Genomic DNA, 25,315 nt, shown 5'->3' with positions numbered 1-25,315 from the left:
GATGTGTTCTTTAAACCTTTCTTTTTCAAATAAAAAGCTGTTTCCTTCCAGTTCTACATACATCCATCCCTCTGTCAATTCTTTCAGCATCAATGTAACTAAAGACCATATCAGAGCTCAACATACAAGTGAATAGGACGGGGATTTCTTTCAAAGAGAATTTCTTTTAATATTAAAGTAAAAGATGAAGAAACAGGACCAAGAGCTTACAGCCATGCTACTGGCTCTGTGTGGCTTAGTATCGGCATGGTAACGTGCTCACACGCCTTCCAGTTTCCCTCATGGGACCTTATTTTGGAAAAACATGTATGGTACTGAATGGAATGAGACAAATAATTGCTCATCCTGTTTGAATTGTGCCATGAACTACACATATGATGTTTGTCAATGTATAAGATAATGTTCCAAGTCAAGAAAGTCTCTAAATGACGTGTAAGACTGAAAATACATAATTATAAAGACAACACAGACAATAGTTGCGTTAGTGATGTTGTCTCGTTGAACGCTCACCAAAACCCATTTCTGAAATCTTGATCCTGTATATTAGCTTGCTTACAAAACTGATGAACTCTCCTTTCACATAACTGCAGTTGTCAATATGTTTTATTGGGATTTTCATTTTTTTAGTATTTTTTCTATGCTGAGTTGGCGGCCATGTTGGTGTTGGTGACGTTCACTGATAAATACTAAATAGTAATTTACTTTATTTACAACAAACTGTGGCTTTCTTGACTTTGTGGCTTTCTTGACTCTTGACTCTCCCCATTGACTACTGTAATTTTTTTCTGAAATAAGGTCCCATGAGGTCCACCGTCTCTTCGGCTCTTTATGCCAGCAGGCTGTGTTTACCATGTTTGTGTGACAGTTTGACCTGCTGGTGTCGCTAAAGTCGGGAGGGTTCTTCCTGTGGGGACCATGAATGTCTGAATCAAAGTGGATTGTCTGACCTATAGTGACCTACATCACCATCTCTGAAGCCGTGCCAAAATCAATGCATATTTGCATTGCAGTGTGTATGAACTGTTTTCTGCAGTTAATTGTGTGTATGATGCAACAGGAACACTGTAAAACGTGTAACCATGTTTGCTACGAGTTTGAACATGTCAATTGTGAAAGAGCCATACTTATTTCTGTTGTCAGGCTCCTGGATTGGTGATGTCACGTGAGCGGCTGCCTCTCATTGGTTCATCTGGAAGAAAAACGACAGGTGATCCACTCATGCCCCACCCACCTCTCCACTGACAGAGGCTATTGTGCTGCAGGAGGATGGAGTATGCACAGGCATGATTGGAGACACTTGATCATCAATTAATGGTTGTCAGTTTGTAATGATAAAATCTTGAAAATTAATAGTTTTTTATACGCAAGTATCATTGGCTCATATTGAAGAAAGGGTGTCTTCTTATTATTTTAGTTATTATTAGTACCAAAATTTCAAATCCTACGAATAGGGACATCAATGTAACATAGATCAGATTTCTTTAACAAATCAAAATAGGAAGTATTCATTGTATGTGTTGTACAGCAGTTTACAGAATTTCCTTGTCATCAGTTTTCATGGGATTTGTATTCATGACTGTGGTGCTGCACTCAGAAACTGTGGGGGGCGCCAAATCACACAAAATGCCAATTTCTACATAATGTTGCTTTAATATCTACATATACAGATAGCAATAACTTTCCATTCCCTGAGATTTCTCTATAGTGCACAGTGCACTACGTAGTGTATATGGTATTGTTAGTGTATATATATTTGAATTGGGATAAAGCACTGATGTTATAACACTTACTATACCTATAACCATTTCAGTTATACATGCCTATTTTTATTTTACTCTCTTGCCTTTCTCACCACAGCCAAGCCACATCTCTCCCCGGCTCTCCATCAGGCTAATCACCGAAAACGCAGCCAGCATCAAACATCCTCCTCCTCGTCCTCTCACCCTCATCCGGGCCCTTCCAGCATCCTCCTCTCAGACAGCACCATGACGCCTTGGGGAGGCCTGGCTCTCTCCGAATCCTCCTTTACCTCAATCGCCCCACCTCTCCCTCCACGGCACCCTCTGCCTCCACCTCCTGCTCCTATGCCCACGCCGTCCACTCCTTATCGTGGGAGACAGAACGAAGACGAAGATCCTTCAAGTTCCAGTTTTAACTCTGAGGTTCCATCTTCACCTGTTGCAGTCCCTCAGGACAGTGCAGGTATCTGGAACTAGAGCATCATAACAAAGCTAAAAGTTTTAATGTCTACTACTTTATGTTCTACAGAAACAAAACACAAAGCTTGTCTTAATACAGATCATTACCAAGATTACCTCATTTAAATTATTTTCAAACCAGTCCTAGACATTCCATAAAAATCAAAACACATCATTTTACATGTGATGTGAGGTTCACACACTGTGACCCAGGATAAAGTAGGTGAACAAAGTTTCTTGTTTAGATTCCAGTAGCAAATAGAATTTTTACAAACATATAGAAGAGTGAAGAGGAACCTTATTTGGACACTTTGTAAGTGCCGTGGGTCTGGTTAGGGTTAAATACTCCCCGTTCAGGAAGTGGCCTTCGGAATCGGTCTGGTACTACACACTTTACTCTCTTGTGTTGCTTATAGCTATTCTCCTCAATCGAGCTTCAATACATGTTTCAGTGTAATACATCCAAGTCTCCTAAGCCTTCCTCAGAAACAAATTGACCAGTTCTCAAGAATTTCTTCACAAACTGGCGTCACGAACAGGATCAAATCAAAACAACGACTGGTAGTTTGCCTCGCCATGTCTTTGTTTGGCAGGATCATACAGAAACTGTGTATTTGTTGCATTTCAGCTGACAGCATCTAAAGCCATGGCAGAGCTCAGTGATCTGGGGAGCAACGATTGTGCTGCCAGTAAAGCTGATGTGCAAAAAAATGTATTCATAAAAATACAAAGAAATCTAGTAAATTAAAATATGGCTCAGTAAAATTTCTAAATCTATAATAAATTGTGTTGTGGTTTTTTTTTACCGCATCGCACCACTTGGATTGGCTGGATTCACAACACATCTGGCGTTCCAGCAGCAAAAAATTGAAACAGACTCAACTTTTGGGAAACACAGTCAGACATCACATAAGCTGGCGATCAGACCACAGTGGAGTGTAAATTAATGTGTCATGTGTATTCACTCAGTTTGGCATTGTGCACCAGTTTAAAAAACTGTTGTTTTCATCCGTGGATGCCAACGATCATTGTGGGACTGGCATGCTTAACCTACTCCGGGAAGGCAGGACCACAGATCAGAGGCAGATTAGAACGGGTCAGTAGCGGGGCATGCGATTTAGCATGGATAAATGCTACAGAGGGAACACAACAGACATTTGTCTGTGTAGCACGATGTTTCACTCGGTTTGGTTTTGTTCTCCATTTTAAGACACACAGTAGCGATCTGCCTCATATCCTGGTTGTTTACTGTTATTTTCAATCTGTTGATGTGGACAAACAATCACTAGTAGGACCAGCATGAACCAAAAATCAGAATGAAAAAGCAGCTTCTTCTTTTTGGCAAACTGATCACATGGACCATGTAGTGACACTCCCACACCACCATACCACCCATGGCCTGAATACAGTCTAAGGGTGGTTCTTCCGGAGACCCGCAGTGAGATTAAATCCGGTAAGAACTTTGGCCTCAGGGCCGAGGCGCCAAGTGTGCAAACAAGGCAGAATACTTCCTGATTTATGCTTAATACATCTCAAATATCCACCATTGAAGAGAAGTAAAACAAAATTAGAAGTGTGGAGACTTTAATGTTATGGTATGTCTGTATGTGGTATTTGTAACAACATCTGTCACTACTTTTTATTTGACAGTGCAAGGTCCACTGAGTAGCTTTGGGAGTGGTTTACAGTTGTATATTTAATGGCAACCATATTCCCATATGCCCATCCCTCTCTGTCTCCGCAGGTTCAGGGGTCAGAGGGTTGCGGGCGAGGCGGAGGGTGATACCCCAACGTCGGTTGCCTCGTCCTCCTCGTCTGCCACCACTGCATCCTGTCACCAACCTCAGCTTCTCTCGCAGTTTCACCTTCTCATTCTTCGAGCTGCCTCTGCACCAGTCGCCTCGCTGCCGTGCCGAACGCATCAGAAACCTCATGCTGCTTTTGAGACAGATACACTTCTGAAGAGTCAGTGCTGCGTGGACAGTTCATTCTTGTGTTCTACGAGAATCTGCTTCTCTCAAATGTATTATTTTGTTTTATTAGTGCTGGATCTTAGGTTTGAACTTTTGAGCATTTTGAACTAACTTTATTTAGCTAGTAAAGGTAAATACCTCTTTATATAACCTGAAGTTGCTGACTTGTATGTCAAAACTGTTGTTAAAGTTTCTGGGCACTCTTCATTTTAATGACCTGAGGATTCCAGCTTATTCTTGTGGGGAGATTAAAAGCACAATAAAAACAATTGTAAAAATAAACTTTCTCTCTTTTCATCGGCTTCGGCTTCCTCCCATCTACATGTGCCTCTCATTCCCCATGTCAGTCTTTCATTTAATGTCACATTTTCTCAGTTGGAATGGCTTTCATAAATTGCCCATTGTGCAAAGCGGAATTCATTAAAATAGATTAAAACAGAGAAAATATATCTCTTCCTCATTTGCTCTCTCTCTCTTTCTCTCTCTCTCTCTGCCAATTTCTCTCTGTCTCTCTCTTTCACACACAAACACACTCACACACATTCAGACCATGAGTCTCTGTAAGCTGGGCTGTGATAATAGAGGCATTCAGACGCACTGAATGGGGGGGTGAAGGGGAGGAGAAAGGGGGCTGTAAACTCGCTCTAATGTGCAGAGTTCAAGGCTGTTCTCCACCTTCCTCGACTCACGTGTGAGAGTTTGTGGAGCTGTGTGTGTGTGTGAGTGTGTGTGTGTGTGCGGGTGTGTGCTTGTGTGTGTGTCATACATGCCCACTGTTGCACATGTGAACCCTTTGTGCCTGTGCGGCTTCGTGCTGATAAAGGTCCGGGCAGTCACTGCTTTGGTTTGTTTGGTTAACTCTACAGTTACTACGACTACTCGCCTCTTCTTTGTCCTGTAACTTAATAAACACATTTTACACACATAAAGAAAAGTACATGGACACATTAAACACACACACACGCTATTGAAACAGGAGCACAGTCAAACTAGCCTGTATCGTCAGTTATCTTTGATTTCAGATGGACAGCGTTGAGCGAGGTGGCCTTCCTCACTACAGGCAGCCCTATCTCGCTGTTGCCCTGGACAATGCACAGCTGGATGTCCTTGGAAAGCGAGTAGAAAAGAAGTCCCTGTCAGTTTTGGAGAGGGTGAAAGCACAATGTTGGTGAGTCAACAGATAGGTTTAGGTTTAGTGTATGGCCTTATTTGAAGCTCTTTGGCCTTAAACCCTGTGTGTGTGTGTTTGTGTGTGTGTGTTCCTCCAGCTGTTCTGGTCCCAGGTTGAAGAGCTTCCTGCTTGGCATTTTTCCCATCCTGTCATGGCTGCCCCGCTACTCCATCAGAGAAAACGCCTTAGGAGACCTTTTGTCTGGAATCAGTGTCGGGATCATTCAGCTGCCACAGGGTGAGGATGCAGCGTCTTACATGATCACATGCAGAGTGTTAAAGGGACAGTTCACCAAAAACATATTTTTCCTCTCACCTGTAGTGATATTTATCCATCTAGATTTGTTTCGGTGTGAGTTGCAGAGTTTTGGAGATGTCTGCATTCTCTAAGATATAATGTAACTAGAAGGCACTCGGCTTTTGGTGCTCAAAGCATCAAAAAACATTTAAAAAAAACATTTTAAAAATTCAACCGTATTGTCTCTTTCCAGAAATTGTGACCCGGTTACTGAAGATAATCCACAGACCTTGTTGTGAGCAGTTTCCTGTATGATTCATATTCTTTCTGTGGATTGTCTTGAGTAGCCGGGTCATGATTTCTGGAAAGAGACATTGCTGTTGAATTTGAGTTGAGCACCACAAGCCGCATTTGGATTTTTGTTTGAACTGTCCCTTTAACGGGGTTTGCGCAACTACAACCTCCCATGATAACTTCACGCACCTGTCAGTAGGTGTCACACTTGACTCTATTGTCGATGTTTGAAGTTTAACCTGTATTTTTTGGAAAGTTTGGATTATGTTTTAATGATACAGGGTTTTCCTTTGCTTTCAGTAATACACACTGGCTGTTCATTCACCTCCACCTTCCCCCTTCTTTCCCAGGTATGGCCAACGCCATGTTGGTGGGAATTCCTCCAGTGTTTGGTCTCTACAGCTCGTTCTATCCTCTGATCATCTACTTCCTCTTCGGCACTTCCAGACACCTCTCCATTGGTGACGGTCCTTTTTTTTCTGATGTACAGAAGCTGCCTGGTGCAGTCTTACACAACTTCAGTGCCTTAACGCTGAGCAGCCCTGAAAATGTGTAACTGAAGAATATTTAATGTTGGCGCAAACTTTCATTAACAAATTTATGAAAACAATAACCTGCCGAAACTCTTGTATGAAAACCTTACAGCAGTTCCACAACAATCTGAGCTTTTTACTTCTTTCGTTGAAGCAGTTAAATCACAATATCATGTAGTATTCACAGTACACTTCCACTTCTGTTTGAGTTCTGTTTGAGGCTTGTGTGTGTGTTCATGTGTGACAGGTACTTTTGCTGTCCTGGCCATCATGATTGGGTCTGTGACAGCCAACGTGGAGTTGCTTAGCAACGGTGATGAGGAGAGTCAGATTGATGTGGAGGCAGCCAAAGTGAACGTGGCTGTACAAATCAGCGTCCTCTGTGGCCTCATACAGGTACACACACACACACACATGTTATACAATGGAGAAACATTATGTACACACACACACGCACACACTCACCACTTTGCAGCTGATACTCACCTCTGACCTCAGGCCCCATTATGGAGACAAGCAGGTGAGAAGAGAATTTCCCTGCAGACATCCACTAAGTAAAGTAAAGTATCCTGTTTGTTTTAATCTTTTCATCTGTTGTTGCACTCACACAACCTGCCCTGTTCCCATAGCGCTCACTCTCCCTCATTACAAGTTGACTTAAGGTATTACTGTAAGAGAGATATCCTACCCACAGCTGTGAAAACAGAAAAGAAAAAAGACTTGGTGATTAAATGTGAATTTCTGAATCAGATTTATTTAGTACATTTATTTAATTCCCTAACCCGCTCCATGCAGGTTCCCCTGACCACCCAGCAGGCCTCATTAATGCATCGGCTATGACAAGATCCCTCAGGGAATTCCCATCAGTGTTAATTGTGTTTTGTATTTTTCATTAGTTTTTGTTTTTTTATTGCTTTGAAACTTTTCAGTTCATTTTAGAGTGGATTCACTTGCTTAAGTTTAGATTTTGTTTAGAAGTTTAGTTTTAAGCTTTTAGTTTTATATTATAGTATGGGGAATATACTACGTCAGGAGCAAGATTTAAAGGTCCAGTGTGTAGGATTTAGAGGCATCTAGATCTACAGATTGCCACCAACTGAACACCCCTCATTTCACCCTCCCCTATGGTGGCCGCTAAAAAACAGGAACGTCCCTGCCAGAGTTTGGTTTGTCCATTCTTGGCTACAGTAGAAACATCTGTGGAAGAGGACCCGCTTCCACTGTAGATATAAAACTCTCCTTCTAAGGTAATACAAATACAACCATTCAGGAGATTATGCACTAATGGAAACATAATTATGAATATTGTATTCCATTTCTGTCCCTAAATAAACCTAAATCCTACACATTGGATCTTTAATATGTTCAGAATAAGTATTACAATACAAACAAAAGGCTTTTTGAAGGCAGTTGAATCATAGGCATGCAGACTAAAACTGAAGACATTACCTGTATATCTTTATTTATTTTATTACATTTGTACACAATATTGTTTCAGTCAGTTTTTTTTTTATTCTGGAGTCTAGTTGTTATTTTTATTTCAGTTAACTAAAGTGTTGGATCACACCTAGTTTTTAGTGTTTAGTTTAGTTTTAGTTAACTATTATATTCTTGGTTCCCACACTGCCAAGAACTTAAATCGTCTCTGGTGAGCTGGTCGAGAATTTAGCCCTTCTGGAAGCCATCCACTTCAAATCAATCCAGATGTTTTCAGCAGCTAGAGTGGAGTTTGATGTAAAATATCAGTCGTCACATTGTATAAGTCTCTCATCCAAAGAGCCGGCATTTTCCACAGATGTACAATAATATGGATACACAGAAGAGATATAACTACACTAAAGCTGTGTATGTGTGTGTGTGTGTGTGTGTGTGTGTGTGTGTGTTCACTCAGCTCCTGCTGTACTTGCTGCGTGGGGACAGTGTGTGTCGCTGGCTGTCTGATCCTGTAATCAGAGGCTACACCACAGCAGCAGGTCTGCATGTGGCCATCCTGCAGCTGCCACTGATGACTGGTATACCTGCACAGAGATACACGGGACTGCTGCCTTCAGCCTGGGTCAGTTGAGACTCACACACACATTCTCATTCATGTTGGCAAGCTTTAACACTGAAGTACCCCTGGGCAAGACTTTGCATCTATACACCCTCCAGTAGTGCTGTTATATGGTGGATAAAAGTCTGTAAAGCTGAAACATGGTACTGGGGATTTCTGTCATCACATAAGCTACAATTAATCATCAAACAACAACATTTTAGCTTCAGTCTAATAAAGATAAGCATTCAACATCTACAGCTCCTATGAGGCTTTTACAGTTTGCTGATGGCTAAAGGTGTATTCAGATTTTTACCCTGCTTTACTCTCACAAATTTGACTACTGGACCATTTGTGTCCTTCTGTGTTGATTCGCCCCCAAAATATCCTAATTTTACTGCCGTAAAATCTACGTTAAATCAGATTGAACTTGGTCAGTGGGACAGAGCCTGAACTGTAGTGTTAGCCTGTGAAGTTTTGGCTTCAGTGCACTCACGTGGAGGTCGTATCACCCCTCCTGAGCCATCACTGGACCCCAACTTTGTCTCCACACCTCACATAAACCTCTTGGAACCTAAAGAATTGAATTGTCTTGTGGTTGCTGCTGTGAGTGAGCGATAACTTTGTTTTTACTCTTGGCACTGTCAAACTCCTCCAAAGATGCACTTTGCCAGTCACCTCTGCATGGACGGGATTTCAAGGTGCAGTCTGGGTTTGGAAAGTGTCAGAGTAGCTTATCAGCTGTTTGCAGGTGGAAGTTTTCTTTCAGCTTCACTAACTTTCAATATGCACTGGAGCGGTTCACACCTGAAAATCACACCCCAGGGTCGAAGGCTTTCCCCTGAGACTTTTTTTAAATATGGTGGTTGGAAATGTTCGTTTCTAAGGTTACCTGTTGCCATTTTAAAGGACATACAAAATGTTTCCTCCAGGTTTTAAAGGATGTTCTGCTTGGAGTGACGAGTGCTGTACCAGGAGCTCTGTCTGTCTCTGCAGCTGCCATGGTGATCCTCATCGCAGGCAAGATCCTGAATGAGCGTTTTAAGAACAAGCTGCCTGTTGCTATACCGTGGGAACTTATACTGGTAAGGGATACACACATACACACATACACACACACGCACACACACGTACACACACTCAGTAGACTCATGCCCATAAGATGCACCCAGATGGACAGATGCCACAGTGATGAACTGCTGAATGACTCATAATTATATAAAAATCTGTTTTTATCTACAAAACCTCAGATCACCACACACAATAAATATCTGCACCTGGCCACTGATTAACCGTCATTCTGTCTTTTTAAAATTTAATATTGAATTATTTTTTTTAAATCGCTCCCATCTTAAAATGTTTAAAAACAAAACACAGCAAAAGTGTCCTCTTGGATGCCTCTATGGTAGATAAAACATGATAAAGTGACCTTCCAGTGGACAAAACGTGAAGTGCCCTTTCTTCACTATAAATGTATCACGACTTTCTGCACGCTGGTGTCTCACCGCATACCCGGTGCCCTTTTTATTTTTTTCTCCCCTGCCCCTCAAACATCCAATTGTGAGACAAAACAGAGACACTGAACTTGGTATATAACATGACATATGGAGTAAAAAAACAAACTGACACACCAATGAACCAGAGACATCTGAAAGGTCATCTTTGAACCGTTTCCATATCCCCATGTCTTCACGTCATGATCCCTATCAGTAAGCTAGCAGTATCTGACTATGATGACATTTGTGTTTCTGTACTTCCACGTGCACATGTATGAACAGACTGCTTGATCTGACATTTAGATGCAGAATACTGTATTTTGTTGTTTTGCAAACTGGACACTTTGTGCAGAAAATGTCACGTCCATTGTTTGTCTCCCACAGATTGTCCTGGGCACCATCCTGTCAGTGCAGATGGATCTGGCTGGACAGCACAGAGTCCAGGTGGTGGGACACATACCCAGTGGGTCAGTAGAACTGTGTCATTGTCTGTTTTTCCCTGGCATTCAATTTGCTGTGTTTTTATTATATTGTTGAGGACTTCAAGCTCTGAACTTTGAAGCAGTTTTCTTTGAAAGTGAAGCTGGTGGACTTACTGTAGGCAAATGTTTTATTGTAACTGTTTGACATAGCACTGTTTTTAAAGGAATTATTCAGTTCAAAGCCTGAAAAACATCACACATATATTGCTTAATTTAACTTATTATTACTGTATAGTTTCTTTACCAGTATTTTGTGTATGTATTGGCAAACCAATATATTTATTTGGTGCATAATTCAAAGCTCAATGACTCTTCATCTTTCTGACACTCTCACCTCCATCTAACCTCCCATTCTTCATACTTCTGCTCTCATCATAGAAAATAAGCCACTTATATTATTGTGTTATCCTTGAAAGCTTTAAGACAATGCAGTATGTGTGATGATGAGCAATTCATGGGGTGACTCAGTCTAAACTGGTGGTCATATAGTTTTACATTTCTGTATGTTTCATCTCTTTTATCTGAATGATCAATTAGTCATCCAGTTAATTAAGCTGTCATTTCTTTCCTTCCTCCTCCTCCTCCTCTTCTCTAGCATGTCTTCCCCAGTCCTTCCTTCGCTCTCTCAGGCCAGTGAGCTGTTTATTCCAGCTCTGTCTGTGGCTCTGGTTGGCTTCAGCTTCCACTCAGCCTTGGGCTCAGTGTTTGCTGACAAACACGGCTATCGCGTCGACCTCAGACAGGTACAATCACGGCAGTTTTCTTTACAAAATATCAGCTAAAATTGAACCTTTAATCTGCTTTTTATTAGCCTAAAACTTAGAAAAGTGCATATTACGTACAGGTGCATGATAATTAAACATGTAAGCTTCCACATGTGGAAATTTCAATCTACATGTGAAAAAAGCCAATCACATACAAACAAACAGACAGATTTGAAAATATTAAATTCCTATGTGGAGAATTTCATTCATAAAAACAAAAAGAAACGTTTTTAGTTTTTTATTTTAAATTTTAACCAATTGCATGTGAAAATATGTGAAAATGTGCAAACAACATGTGAAGAAGCAAATTTCATGTGCCATGTTTTGTTTACACATGTGAAAATTCTGATCTACATGATAAATAAGCAGATCATGTACAAATTCATATGTTCATATATATAAATACCCAGTCATTTATGTATGTGTGAAAAGTCGTTATTGTTATTGTTGTTGTCGTTGGCTGCAGACAGGGATTAACAGAAATGACAGAATTGAGTATTAATGCTTTTACAAGATGAAACCAGTGTCCTGAGAATTCTGAGACAACACTCACCGTGAAACGATGATGACGCAGAACCACAACTCCTCTTTCAGCACTGACTTTGAGTCGTGCAAGCCACAGATGTGACTTTTTCCTCTCTGTGAAAGCTGCTGCAGTGATAGTTCTGTCAGCTCATCCAAGTGAAGGACAAACAAGAAGATATGCAATCAAACATGCACTGTGCACCAGTGAGATATCTTTTATAGTTGAAAAGAGTAACGCTCACCTCTGCAAATTGATTTTTTTTTTTTTTTAAGAACGCAAGTCCTTGGTTGCTAAAAAAATCCTAAAAATGATCCATATGAGAAGTACTGAATGATGAAGTGTTTTTTGAAGAATAACTGATTCAATTCTGGAGATCTCTAACAAATTCCCAATTAATTTCCTGGGCAATTGGTTTATGATCACTATAACAGTGCCATCATTTTAAATCTGTATACTTCGCATCATAATTAGCACCTTTGTGACCATGGCTGTTAACTTTTAAACCCTGGAATAATGTATGTTGAACGACTACCCTTACCCCAGGATATGGTGGTAACCAGTTGCCCTGAGTACACTCACCAGCAGTATCCCTGAGATCTGCAGCTGCCTCGGTGCATACTTTTCTAAATGCTGCTGTCTGTCTGCTTCAGGAGCTGCTCGCTCTGGGTTTGTGTAACACCATAGGAGGAATGTTCCAGTGTTTTTCTGTCAGCTGCTCCTTCTCTCGCAGTACGGTCCAGGATAGTATTGGTGTCAAATCACAGGTACTGTATCACCCAAACCCAGCTTTGCCACTGTGTTAACGCCTGTATAGTGAAGCAACATCGTTGAATGAGTAACCTTTTGATGGACTCAATTATATGACTCTTTTAAATTGTCCTATTATTGTCTGTTGTTCTTTTCCTATCATCCTCCTGTTGTGTTTTAATCTCTTGTCTTAGATGGCAGGGTTGGTATCAGCTCTGATGATTCTCACCATCTTGTTGAAGATTGGTCATCTCTTTGAGCAGCTGCCAAAGGTAAAGTGCATATGAGATAACAAATGTTATCTCTGCTCATCATATCAGGTGTTAAGTAATCGATCAAATCCCCAGAATCTCACCTGAGAAACATGAAAATATATTACCCCAAAGGCGTGAACATGCCATCTTGCCAACTGGCAACAGACAACATTTTTGGCTTGTATTTATTCTTGTGAAGCGGTGATGGAATGTAACCGAGTACATTTACTCAAGTATTGTTCTTTTTTTTCTGAGGTGTTTGTACTTTACTTGAGTGTTTCTATTTTCTGCTACTTCCTATTTCCTCCACTCCTACATTTTGGAGGCAAATATTGTACTTCGTACTCCACTACATTCATATGACAACTTTAGTAACTAGTTACTTTGCAGATGGCATGCTGCATCGAGCCAAAGTAGCAATTGTTTAAATTAATTTAGTTCATTGGCAATCAGATAAAATAAACACTGATTCTGTTCATCAGAAAAGTGCTGAATATCGTATCTGTAATATGACAGTACAATGACTTGTACTTTTTATACTTTAGTACATCTAATGCCAGATACTTTAAGACTTTTATTGAAGTACTCTTCCTATGGGTGACTTTCAATTTTACCAATTATATATTTTAGCACAATATCTTTACTTTTACACAAACATGACTTTTGGGTACTTTATCCAACACCATTATGAAGTAAGGGTTGATTGCACAATGTAATGGCCATAGAATAATGACACCATCAGTGTTTAGACTGCTTCCCCATAAGTCTCAATTTCTGTCTGCCACTCCAGGGAAATAAAGGCTTGATTGATGGTGCAACTCTATCTGCTGTCATCGCTCCATTATAGACTAAATGGATGAATAAATTCAAGTTTTTTTGCCTGATGTTTTTGGCCCCATGCCAGTGCCAACCCCTGCTGTAGTTACTTATGTGCGCGAAGCAATACTCAAACTATCCTATTACTCCATGTAAAATTATGACAATTTCACTTTGCCTCTTCAGTGAACATGCTTATTTCTTCTCTCTTAGTTTCAAAGCGGTGTTGATCATTTCTTCACGAAAATCTGGAAACAAATGCAGTGTCTGCCCTGTTGTTGGTAGTTGCTATGCTCTGAGGAAAACAGAGACCCAGTTTTTCCAACACTTTGAAACACTAGGGAGGGAACTGTTGAAAAGTTGTCTGTTTCCACTTTTTTATGTTGTTGATTTGTAAAGGACTTGGTGAGCAATGATTCAGCAAAAGTCATAAAAATGTTCATGTCACACAATGTACAACAGAGAGAATGAAATAATCTCCAGAACATGTGTGATTGTGCCAATGCTTTTGGGTCAGGTACAAATACCCCAAAAGTTTTTGTGTTGGCAGTCGTCCAGTTAGTTTGACTTTCCATAACGAATTACAGAGCATATCAGTGAAGATGTTTTAAGAAAAGTCGAGTCATGCTCCATCTGGACGAGACTCGCGGTCAGGATGACTCACGTGTCTTCAGTAATACCTCGCTGTGTGTTCCAGGCAGTGTTGGCAGTGATCATCGTGGTGAACCTGCAGGGGATATTTGCTCAGTTCAAAGATGTGTGTGTGCTCTGGAAGTCTGACAGATTAGACCTGGTGAGCGTGCACACACACACACACACACACACACATGCATAGATAGATTCATCATAGAATTGTGGCTCCAGCACCGTCCTCCTTCTGATCCTGCTCCTTCCTCCTCTCCTCCAGCTGGTGTGGGTAGCCTCGCTGATTTCCACACTGATCTTTAACCTGGACCTGGGTCTGGCTGTTGCTGTCGTCTTCTCTCTGTTCACACTCATCTACAGGACAAAACAGTCAGTAAATATAATTTGTGAATGTCATGGATTTCTGTACAGTACAGACAGATTTAGCATCAGCTCTGACATTACACAAATCCTCATGTACTCGTCAGTTATCCACCTGTCAACAACACTAATCTGAAAAATATTTTGAATTTTAAAATCTTCACCTGTTTTGTATGTGAATAATATCATTATTTCTCAGTTAGTGCCAAACTAACTGGTCTCCACAGATACTGTAATTGTTGGTGCAAAAAGAGATCCTCAGAGTGTGGCTCGGGATGCAATTTTCTATCCAAACTTAAGGAGTAGCCAAGTCTGACCTCAACTCGACAGCTTTCTGTTTTTACATCCAAACATAACTTGAGCCTGATGCAGTTAATGTAAACTGAAGCACTGAGTTTGTGTTACCCTGTCATGAAGCGTCCAACATGAATGTTTGCCACCTTGAAAGTAACATATAGCCGTGTTGTGCTCAAAGCGTTGATGCATAAATAACAAACCTAACAGGACATATAGCCCCAACACAGACAGTAATATATATATATATATAGTAATAATATTTACACTATATTTGTTTATTTTTTTACACTTTATTTTCACAAAAAGAACCATGTATAATGTCAAAAGAAGCACCATGCAAATGAGCACAATTCGACTCCAACCTGAACCCGGACATCATTTCTAAATTTTTGTCCAAACCCGGCCTGTTGGGTTCAGATGGGTTATACGGATCATAGAAATAGAAAGAGGAAAATAGACAAATTTTAAATTGACAATCATTAATTATTTGGCCTGTGTAGCCGTCAAAAGTATTCCTTTGTATAGCAAGTGCTTGTTTATGACCCAACATAGTTGACCTGCTGCCCCAAGATAACAAGATCATCTTTACATGACCTCTGAACAACTTAAACAGGGGTGGCTTTATGGTTGCTTTATGGTATGTATCAGGAGGAGGGCACTGTACCTGAAGGCAAATATTTATACACTCTAAATGTAATGATATAAAACAGACAGAAACTGCCATAAAACATATTAAATGAGCTGAGTTTGAAATTTAGAGGAAAAAAAATTACAAACACTTTTGCCAAAATGTGTGCAATATGCATTAATGCAGCCAAAATGACCCAAAAATCAAAGTTAAACATTTGCATGAGTGTTAAAGCAAAACAGAAAATACTTGTCATCACAATTATTACAATTAATTTAACAATGGTTTAACAGTGTATAAAATGGTGCATATGGGAATTTATTTATTACTTATTGACAGTAATGACTAATCATGATCATACTGTATTTACTTGTTTAAAGAAATTATTATACATAGTAAGAGTGTTTTTGTCATTTTATCATACTGGAGCAAACACTGAGAATAGTGTTCATTACAGTATGTGTGAAAGAATGTCATGTGGATTTGTCTCGTCTTCAATCATTTATTCATTAACCAATTTCATCACATTTTTTGATACAGTTTTGCAGTTTTCTTGCCTTCCTCTCGCTTGTCTCCCTGGCAGACGAGCACCCTCATTAATATTCCCTTCTGTCTCTCTCCCGTCTTTCATCTCGTCCTCGTCTTTCAGCTCCTCCACTGTTGTTTTGGGTCGTATTCCTGGTACAGACTGTTACAAAGATGTGGGACTCTACACTGAGGTAAACTCAATCTGTCTCACAGCTCTCACAACAATAAGTTGTTTATTAAGTGTGTTGCTTGAGGTAAGTTGAGTAAAGTAGTTCAGTAGTTTGACAATGAATAAAGACCGGAAGTGGGCAAAACAGCTAACTTGGTTCCCTTCAAAGTTTTAAACAATCCACCATACCAGCATTTCTGAGTTTCACAATTAGCATCCTATATCTCATTCGTTTCACCCGCAAAAAAAAAGTTATATCTTTGGTAGTTGCCTGCTGATGACAAAAGTTCAGAAAGTAACTTTGTATGCCATGAAACAGTACGGCATGTAATTCATCATATGTACATTTCAGTTTGTGTAAGATTAAAAAATTGTATATAACATGTTTATTAGAGGTGCTGGAACATGAGCTTTGCTTCCAGAATTGCTTCCAGTCAGGAAAGTAAGCTAAGCTAGTCCATTGCTGGCTGTAGCTTCATATTTACTGTACACTTATGATAATGGTATAAATAATCTTGTGTTTCACTTAGTTAGAAAGTAAAAGAAGAGTATTTCTCAAAAAAGTTGGACTTTTCCTATTAAGTTGTTGCTCACTTTTGAAGTCTTAATGAGCTGAATAGACTGCAGCTTTGTCAAAATCCAAAACAGCCGTCTTTGTACTTGAATCCATCTGTTATGTACTTTAATATACCACATAGTCATAAAAAAACAACAAAAACACAAATCCTTTGCTGAAACCAGTCTGTTGGTTTTGTTTTTACCTACCACCTCACTCTGAATTTATTTCTTGGCAGCTGCAGAGACTTTTCTACTGAACTTATTCCACCTAAAGTCAGACGCACACACACACACACACACACACACACACACACAGCTGTAGAATTGAGTTGCTGAGGATATTTTGCATTTATTCCAACAAGCCTCAGTGTACATCATAACACTACTTCCATAATAATATATCAGTGTGGATCATTATTTTCATCAATTTATCATTTAACACCAACCTGATGTTTCACTGTGTGAACGTGATAATTAAATGGTTCTTAATTGGGCTGCAGGCCATTATTCACCTTCAATATGCCGAGGCCTGACTCTGTTTATGCTTCACTGGTTGGCAGAGATGAATCACGCTGACCTTACATGAGTCCTGATGATCTTAGCTAACTCCAGGCTGTGGACGAGCATATCTAAAATGCCATCAGTGTGAAACAGAGTCGATAATGAATTCTCCACAGCCTGCCTTGTATCTGCACATGAAACACTTCGACTAGATCACAGCATCTGTGGAGCAAATGTGATGCAAATGCAAATAAAATCTGAAGGGTATCAGCGCGCAGGGTGTAGCTCATTGTTGATCTTAATAAATGCCAGGATTTTTTACATGATGAAATGGCATGAAGTTTATAATAAAACAAGTTTGGAAAAGATTCTGATTTAATAAAGATCTGCTCAGCACCATTTTTAAAAACTATCGAAAGCCTTTAAACTACAGCGTCCTCATCATGTAAACTAACACTGAATTCTCCAGTGAAGGTCAGTCTTTTGTAAACTTGACAAACCACTCTGAACAGTACCACTGTCAGACAGCCAGAACACAGTAAAAATAAATCCCTGACTGCAAACCACCATCTGCCACACATCAAAACACCAAACTGTCACCAAAGGCAATCTGTCTGGGCTTGGAGCATCAGTGAATTCCTGTCAACTTCTCGCTCTCTGTTCCCTCCTCTTGCTTCTCTCCTCAGTCTGTTACACTGGTGGCTGCTGCACAGCTCCACTCGGTGTACCCTCACCCTAACCCTGTCAAGTGTCTATCATGCGTTAGTGATGGTGTGTGCAACAGCTCTCTCTGTAGAAGTTCCCCTTCATGAATTAATTCTGTACATGCAGGGTATTCTTTATGTTCTTTGATCCAACACTGTAGAGCCAGATTAGTTAACTACAACAGGTCAGCTGTGTCTACAATTGGTTTCAAGAGCATAACACCTTTTACTATGGCAAATATGTCAATCCTGTTTGTGGTTTCCATCAATCAAGTAGCATTTACGCTGTTAAGTTAAAATAAAAATGGGTTAAATAGTTACTGAAAAATATGTTTTACTACTTACCAATAAAGCTACCATTATCAGTCATGTTTCTCACCTTGAGTAATGCTATGGGGCAATGTTTTCATGAGCAGCTCTCTGATTCATTAGTGCAGACGATAAACGATTCTGCAGCCGGTTTCATGTCGTTCCACTGATCGACAGGTGGTGGCGTTAATGAGCAATAAACTGCAGCAATGTGCCAGCAAAGGCAGTGAAGAAGAAGACTGCCAGCAACCAAACATGGATGTAAACAATGCATGATTTAAGCTATTCATTGTTGGAGAATGGGACAGGACACATATTTATCTTTTTTGCAATTTATGCTCACGTCCGACAAATGTATCACCGCTGCAACAGCTTTTCTTGTGTCTAATAAGTCAGTGTGGTCTGGATCACCTGTATATGACTTAACTAACTAACTAACTAACTAACTAACTACCTACCTAACTAACTAACTACCTAACTAACTGATTTTGGGCCTGAATGATACACAAATTAATATTAGCTTCAGATAAATAACAGAAAATGTTTCAGCACAGAACAAGAATTGTGTATTTGTCAGACTTGTAAAATTGTGAGCCTACCTACATTTGTCAGAAAAGGCTCGGCTGAGGCTAAAGTTAAGTGATTCAGACAATGGACAAATGACAATATTATTTTTTAAACTTAGATTTTTGCTTCTTTCTTCTCTTTATTGGAAATTGTAATCAATATGTCCAAATAAATTTCACAGAAAGTTCCCACAAAAATGGTCATTCTGAAGAGCGTCCTTATGAACAGCACACATTTGTTTTAGGCCTACTCTGTCAGTTACTGTAAGTGCACCAGACTGCTGTCAAGTTCTGACCTTCTGTTCAGGGTGTCACTATTGTGCCAAATTACTGTATTTACTGTAGGTGCCGTACAGTGTTAAATTCATTTACTGTGTGAGTCTCTGTTGCCTGGGTTTTTTTTTTTTTCAACAGGCAAAGCAAGTCCCTGGCTTGACTGTTATCTCCTGTTCCAGTCCCATTTACTTTGCCAACTCTGAACTGGTCTTCACAGAGATCAGACAGGTGACACACACACACACACACACACACACACACACACACACACACACACACACACACACACTCACACACACACACTCACTCACTCACTCACTCACTCACTCACTCTCACACACACACACACACACACACACAAAGAGGGAAATTAAAATGTTCTGGAAGACTGAGAGACAAAGGAGAGGAGCCAGTGATTAGCAACAGTAAAATAAGATGATTTTGAGTGCAAGACAGTTTATAATTCAGTATGTGGATATAAGTTTTAGTGGCAGCACCTACACTAGCCAGTATACACAGTGTGTGTATGCAGCTGGCTTGTGTGTAAATCGGTTGTTGGAACAGAAAAAATGCACAAGGATCAATTTCTGCAATCCACCATGTGTTACATGGGAACTGAAGAAGTTATAAACCAGTTTGTCATGTGTAACTTTCCCTCACCACATCCAGACAGTGAGCCGTGGTCAGAAGGAGAATCCAGCTGGAGTCCACCTGACTACCTCTTCCTCCTCCTCCTCCTCCTCCTCCTCGGCCCAGACATCGCCACACACTCACTGCTTGGTTCTGGATTTCAGCTCAGTCGGTTTTATAGACTCTGTGGCCATGACAGCGCTGTGCAAGGTGAGGAAAGAAAACTGACAAGAATTCAACTTGTAAACTCATCTTCTGTTTCATTTTGGTTAAATTCACCAAAACCATCTAATAATTGACTGATTTTCATTCTTTCTTTTATTTTGGTGCATGGCACAAACATCATCTGTCAATCGAACAGTGTGGGTGGTACTGTGACATCTTTTCCTGGAATTTTCTTTGGATTAACTTTGAGTTCGTGCAGGTGGTGCTCTTCTCATTGTTGGGTAGACAGTTTCTCACACTGTCTACCCAGTTTGTTTTCTCTGACATCCATACCAGAAATTTAACACACATAATCTCTTGTGCAACAAATGATCTTTCTACTTAAAACTGTGAAAGCCCTTTCTATCATCTTGGAAAAAGATAAGAAGTAATGCATGATAAAGATGAAAATACTTTTGGTCAAAATTGTGAGATACCAAGTCACATGTTTTACTTAATATGTCAAAGTTATGACTAATAGACTAAATTATGCAGTGGTGTAATGAATCTAAGTACATTTTCTCAAGTACTGTACTTAAAGCAACTTTATGTGTTTATTACGTTTTTTTACCTTAAAATAATATTATGTTTTAATGTGTTTTGTCTGTAGTTAACACCTACATTATGTCTGACAAATTGTTACAGACCTGGGATTTGTATTTACAATAGTGGTGTTGCACTCAGAAACTGCGGGGGGGGCGCCAAATCACACAAAATGCCAATTTCTACATAATTTTGCTTCAAGTATAATTTTGAGATACTTGTCCTAGACTTGAGTATTTTCATTTTCTGCTACTTTGTACTTCTACTCCATTACATTTATCTGATAACCCTAGTTACTAGTTACCATGCACATTTTTCAAATTGATTTATTATATTGGCAATCAGATAAAAACAAAAAAAAACAAATACTGATTCTGTTAGCCACAGTGTTTTCAATCCTGGTTCTCAGGGGCCCCTGCCCTGCATGTTTTAGCGGTTTCCCTGCCCCAACACACCTGATTCAAATGAATGGGTCATTATCAGGCTTGAGCAGGGCTTGATGATGAGGTGATCATTTGAATCAGGTGTGTTGGTGCTGGGAAACATCTAAAACATGCAGGGCAGGGGCCCCAACGACCAGGACTGAAAAATACAGTTAGCTTAATCAGAAAAATGCTGAATGTTTATTTATATAAATATATACAGTATTTACATACATGTAAATATATGGGTAATTTACTTTAACTTGTACTTTTGATATTTTAATACATATAATATCAGATACTTTTGCTCAAGTACTCATATGGATGACTTTCACTTTTACCAAAGGAATATTTTGATACAATATTTTTACTTTTACTCAAGTATGGCTTTGAGCACTTTTTACAACACCGAAATTCTGTCAAAGTAGGTCACATTTATGAGATAGGTAAAATATTTGACCTAATATCTCATCATTTTGACATATTCCATCTCTCAGTTTTGACTTACTTTAAGTATTTCTATTTATAATGTCTTACTTTCGTGTAGACTGTTGTTTTCTTGTCTTGTAGAGGTAGATATGCACTCCCATTAAATATTACATGTATAGGGCAACAATTATAAAAGCTTGACAGCATTTGATGCGCGAAAATTGCAGAGCAGATGTTTATTTATTTGATGTGTTAGTTTATTCCTATGTATCCTTACTGTACTACATGTGCACATGCTGAAGATTTAAAGTTCTACGGTATCTGAACGAAGTCGGCTACATATTCCATGGAAATGTTAGAAAGAAACTGCCTTCATGTATACAGTCTAATGTCAGAAAAACAGCAACAAAACACTGAGCATGCAGATTTGAAGACAGAGTGGGTTGTACAAACACTGAAGTTATTTTTAACATCAGCTAGATTTTGCAGTTCAGTTTGATCTGTTAAGATGTGAACAGCAGTGACTGTTGTTTGGATGGATGTCAGCCCTCCCCTGCCAGTTGGCTGTCCTCACAGTCACACTGATTCCTTCCTGCTGACATTAGCAATAAATTACTATTGAAGACTAGACTAGATGTCAATTGATTGCACATTAGATAATGAAAATATGATATACACTCTGTCAGGGTTGCACACACACACACACACACACACGCACACACCTTTTACAGCTTTTGAATTTATCACCAGTACTTATATGACTTTATCGCTTCCTCCACTTTGACCTCAATGATCAAAGAAGAACATTCATCAGTCTCACAGAGCCAACACATGCTTGAATATCACAGTGTGACTATGTGTGTGTGTGTGTGTGTGTGTGTGTGTGTGTGTGTGATTCACCAGGTTATAGGAGACTTGGAAGTCCAGGATGTTAGAGTGTTCCTGGCGGCGTGCCCAGGTCAGCTTTATGTTTCATACTGTCCTGCAGAGTGACTCTCCTTCCTTGTCTCACTCACTCACTCAATTACTCACTTACTCACTTACTCACTTACTCACTCACTCACTCACTCACTCACTCACATACTGTTTCTGTTATTGTTTCCATAGGCCAGCTTCCCCCACTGCACCTCTGCTTGAAACATGTATTCCTTTGTTCCTTTGTCTTTCTAACCTTGGTCTTATTTTTGTACTTACAACCATCTCACCAACACATGATAGGTTGAAAGTACCCAAACTTTCTCGACTGCAATACACCTAAACATAAAGTGTGCAATTCCAATCTTCTCTGTATGTCAACAGAGAGAGTTTTATCCCAGCTCCAGACTCAGGGTTGTATAGTAGACAGCATTCTCAGCCCCTGTCTCTTCCCATCGGTCCATCATGCTGTCCAGCGCAGCCTTGGTACCTTGCCCAGGCCTCTGGAGGTATGCATTGTCTCACTCATTTGTAGACACACTGAGAAAATAATGATTTTCAACAGAATCCTGTTGTGGCTGCAGAGTGGTGCAAAATTTGACGAAGTGCCTTAATTGAGGTTTTGCCAAGAAAGAAAAAATTCGTAGAACAAAAAAGATCTTTGGTTCTACTGCATTGATTTTGATCCACTTACTATTTTTTTTACCTGACATCTCATTGCGAATGAAGTGTAAAATGGCAATTTGATAAATGTTATCTTTTTTATCTCCTCTCAGGAAATCAACCCAGATGCAAGTGAATGTTGAATCTACAATGTGACTGCTGCTTTTGAATGTAAATTACCGGACAGTTAAGTCACCTCACAGTAACAAGTGGACAAAAAGACATATCCCGGGGTGATACTGAAGCCTTAGAGATGGCAGACAGAATGACCACAGCTTCATTTTATTTTGAAAGAAAGCCATAAACACCTTGCATAGTATGTACAGTATATGCCTCAGACATTTCCAGAAAATAAATATAATTGTTCCCAACCGTTATTGATCTCTCTGTCATGAAGCATTTTATATTTGATTAAGACTGCCCAGCTGCCAGTAAAACATAAACAGAACACTTTCAATCCATTGATTGATGATCCTGATGCACCAGTCTGCTATCTAAACAGACTTTACGGACCTTGCTTGGTGAGACAGACCCGAGGATGAAGATGAGGATCATCGACCCATTCAGACTGACAACAAACCTCTGCATAAACCATGCAACTGCATCAGCCAGAAAGCAGTGAAGAGACAGCCCAGCTGCTTGTAAAAGATCAGTGGATAGTTTCACTCTATCTAGGACTCAAACCCACAGTGCCTGGTTTAGGGGCCCAGTGCCTTAGCCATTAGGCTACTGGGTCTTCCACAGGGAGCATGGTAGACAATGTAATGAGAAACAATAGCAGCAGGGAGCACCCACGGCTCTGTGAGTAATGAAAGCGCAGAAACACATGACAAATGAATGCGTCAGCCACTACAGTACAACAGTTATATCGGTAAAATAACTCCACCTGTCCTGTATATATTGACATATATTCCCATGTGGTGGAATGATGCAACCATAAAAACATGTGGTGAGTATTTCACCCAGAGCAGCAATAAAGACCTGCAATAACATGTTTCTTTTTATATGCATCGCTGCCTTTTATGCCAGAAATCTTGAAAAAATGTAGATGTCAAGAAACAATATTGTTTAAATGAATGTCAAATATGAATTAAAAGATAATAATTTAGTACAAAATACATTTTTGAAAATTCATTGACGAAAATGTTTGAATGAATTTGTTTGTATGTACAATAAAGTCAATATTACAGCTGAGTCATTGTGATAAGAAAATTAATATTAGAGTCATTAGTGATCCCTCCCTCTTATTGCCCTTGTAATTAAGAGCTGGTTATCTGGTACCAGCTGTGTGTGTTGTATTAACGAAATAAACACAGAGGAAGAGATCAAAGTTCATAAAAGTCCACTGCCTACGTCCAGCAGTGTTTAAAAAAAAGCATGTCGTCATGGAGGTTTTCTGTTACTGGCTGGGGAAACTGAGCTGGCTAGAAGGCCACATTCAGAGATCGAATGGGAGTTAATAGCGTTTCCTCACTGGAAAGAAAGTTGTCTCCTGAGGATCAAACCTCATTTGATGCCAGATGTGAAATGGAGAGAGAAATTATTCAAAAAAAGGACATCTCAACCTTATAGAGATACATTCAAAAACATGAATACCTGTGTGGAAAGACACAAGAAGGAAAACACATGTTTGGTGTTGTATCAGCATGTTTCTGAGAAATACGAAAACAAAGCTACACGCGCATTTGACAGTGACGCAACAGATCTGAACATGGAGTGTTTGAGATTTGGGCGAAAATATTCTGCGGTCGAATCCACAATCCATGACTAAGAAGGCCTTCTCCTTATCCATAAGGCGAGTACTGGTGGAGAGACTAGGGAGGGACAGAAACAGAAAATATGGGCGCAGACATTATACTGCAAAACAATAAAAAACAAAGGTAACATAACACAAAAGCAGTGATGTAGTGAGGCAACAAGACAGGCACAGTATTAGTTTTCTGTAAACTCTCTTTGAGGCTGTTGGTGATATTCATTACACCCAACTGCAAGGAAAAGTCGGATAGCAGAAGATGGTTTCCATCCATAGACCTCTGGGTTATGGGCCAAGTCCCGCTCAATCCAATGCTCATTGGACACAAATTTATCGATAGCTAGCCAGACTACATTCAGTCTGGTTGGATTTTGCTGTTGACCATTCAGAGTGACGACTGATGTTGGTTTAATCACGTGACTTTGTGCCATGAGTGATATAGCAGTGGTGTAGAGGACCCCACTGCATGTAAAACTCAGATAGCAGAGGATGGTTTTGATCCATCGACCTCTGGGTTATGGGCCCAGCACGCTTCCGCTGCGCCACTCTGCTTTCATGCAAGCAAGATGGGACTCGAACCCACAATCCCTGGCTTAGGGGGCTAGTGCGTTGTGCAAATGTATCCATAGCCTGCCGGACTAGATACAGTCTGGTTGGATTTTGCTGTTGAGGATTAAGAGTGACGACTGATG

General features: G+C 39.9%; 1 protein-coding gene across 1 annotated transcript; it reads left to right on the top strand.

Annotated features, from left to right (window-relative positions):
* Positions 1 to 5,081: 5,081 nt before the first annotated feature.
* Positions 5,082 to 24,064, top strand: LOC140999223 (solute carrier family 26 member 6-like). The gene is made up of 18 exons (XM_073469530.1): positions 5,082 to 5,339; positions 5,440 to 5,579; positions 6,224 to 6,334; positions 6,654 to 6,802; positions 8,298 to 8,462; positions 9,371 to 9,523; positions 10,319 to 10,401; positions 11,012 to 11,159; positions 12,357 to 12,470; positions 12,648 to 12,725; positions 14,221 to 14,316; positions 14,431 to 14,537; positions 16,103 to 16,172; positions 19,203 to 19,292; positions 19,734 to 19,904; positions 22,196 to 22,250; positions 22,592 to 22,716; positions 22,984 to 24,064. The coding sequence occupies exons 1-18, from the start codon at positions 5,194 to 5,196 to the stop codon at positions 23,011 to 23,013; spliced, it is 2,031 nt and encodes a 676-aa protein (XP_073325631.1). The 5' UTR covers positions 5,082 to 5,193; the 3' UTR covers positions 23,014 to 24,064.
* Positions 24,065 to 25,315: the final 1,251 nt, after the last annotated feature.

The sequence above is a fragment of the Pagrus major genome, chromosome 7, assembly GCF_040436345.1.
Source record: "Pagrus major chromosome 7, Pma_NU_1.0".
Classification (NCBI taxonomy): Eukaryota; Metazoa; Chordata; class Actinopteri; order Spariformes; family Sparidae; genus Pagrus; species Pagrus major.
The sequence above is the reverse complement of the archived record's forward strand: the minus strand, read 5'-3'. Positions and strand labels throughout refer to the sequence as shown.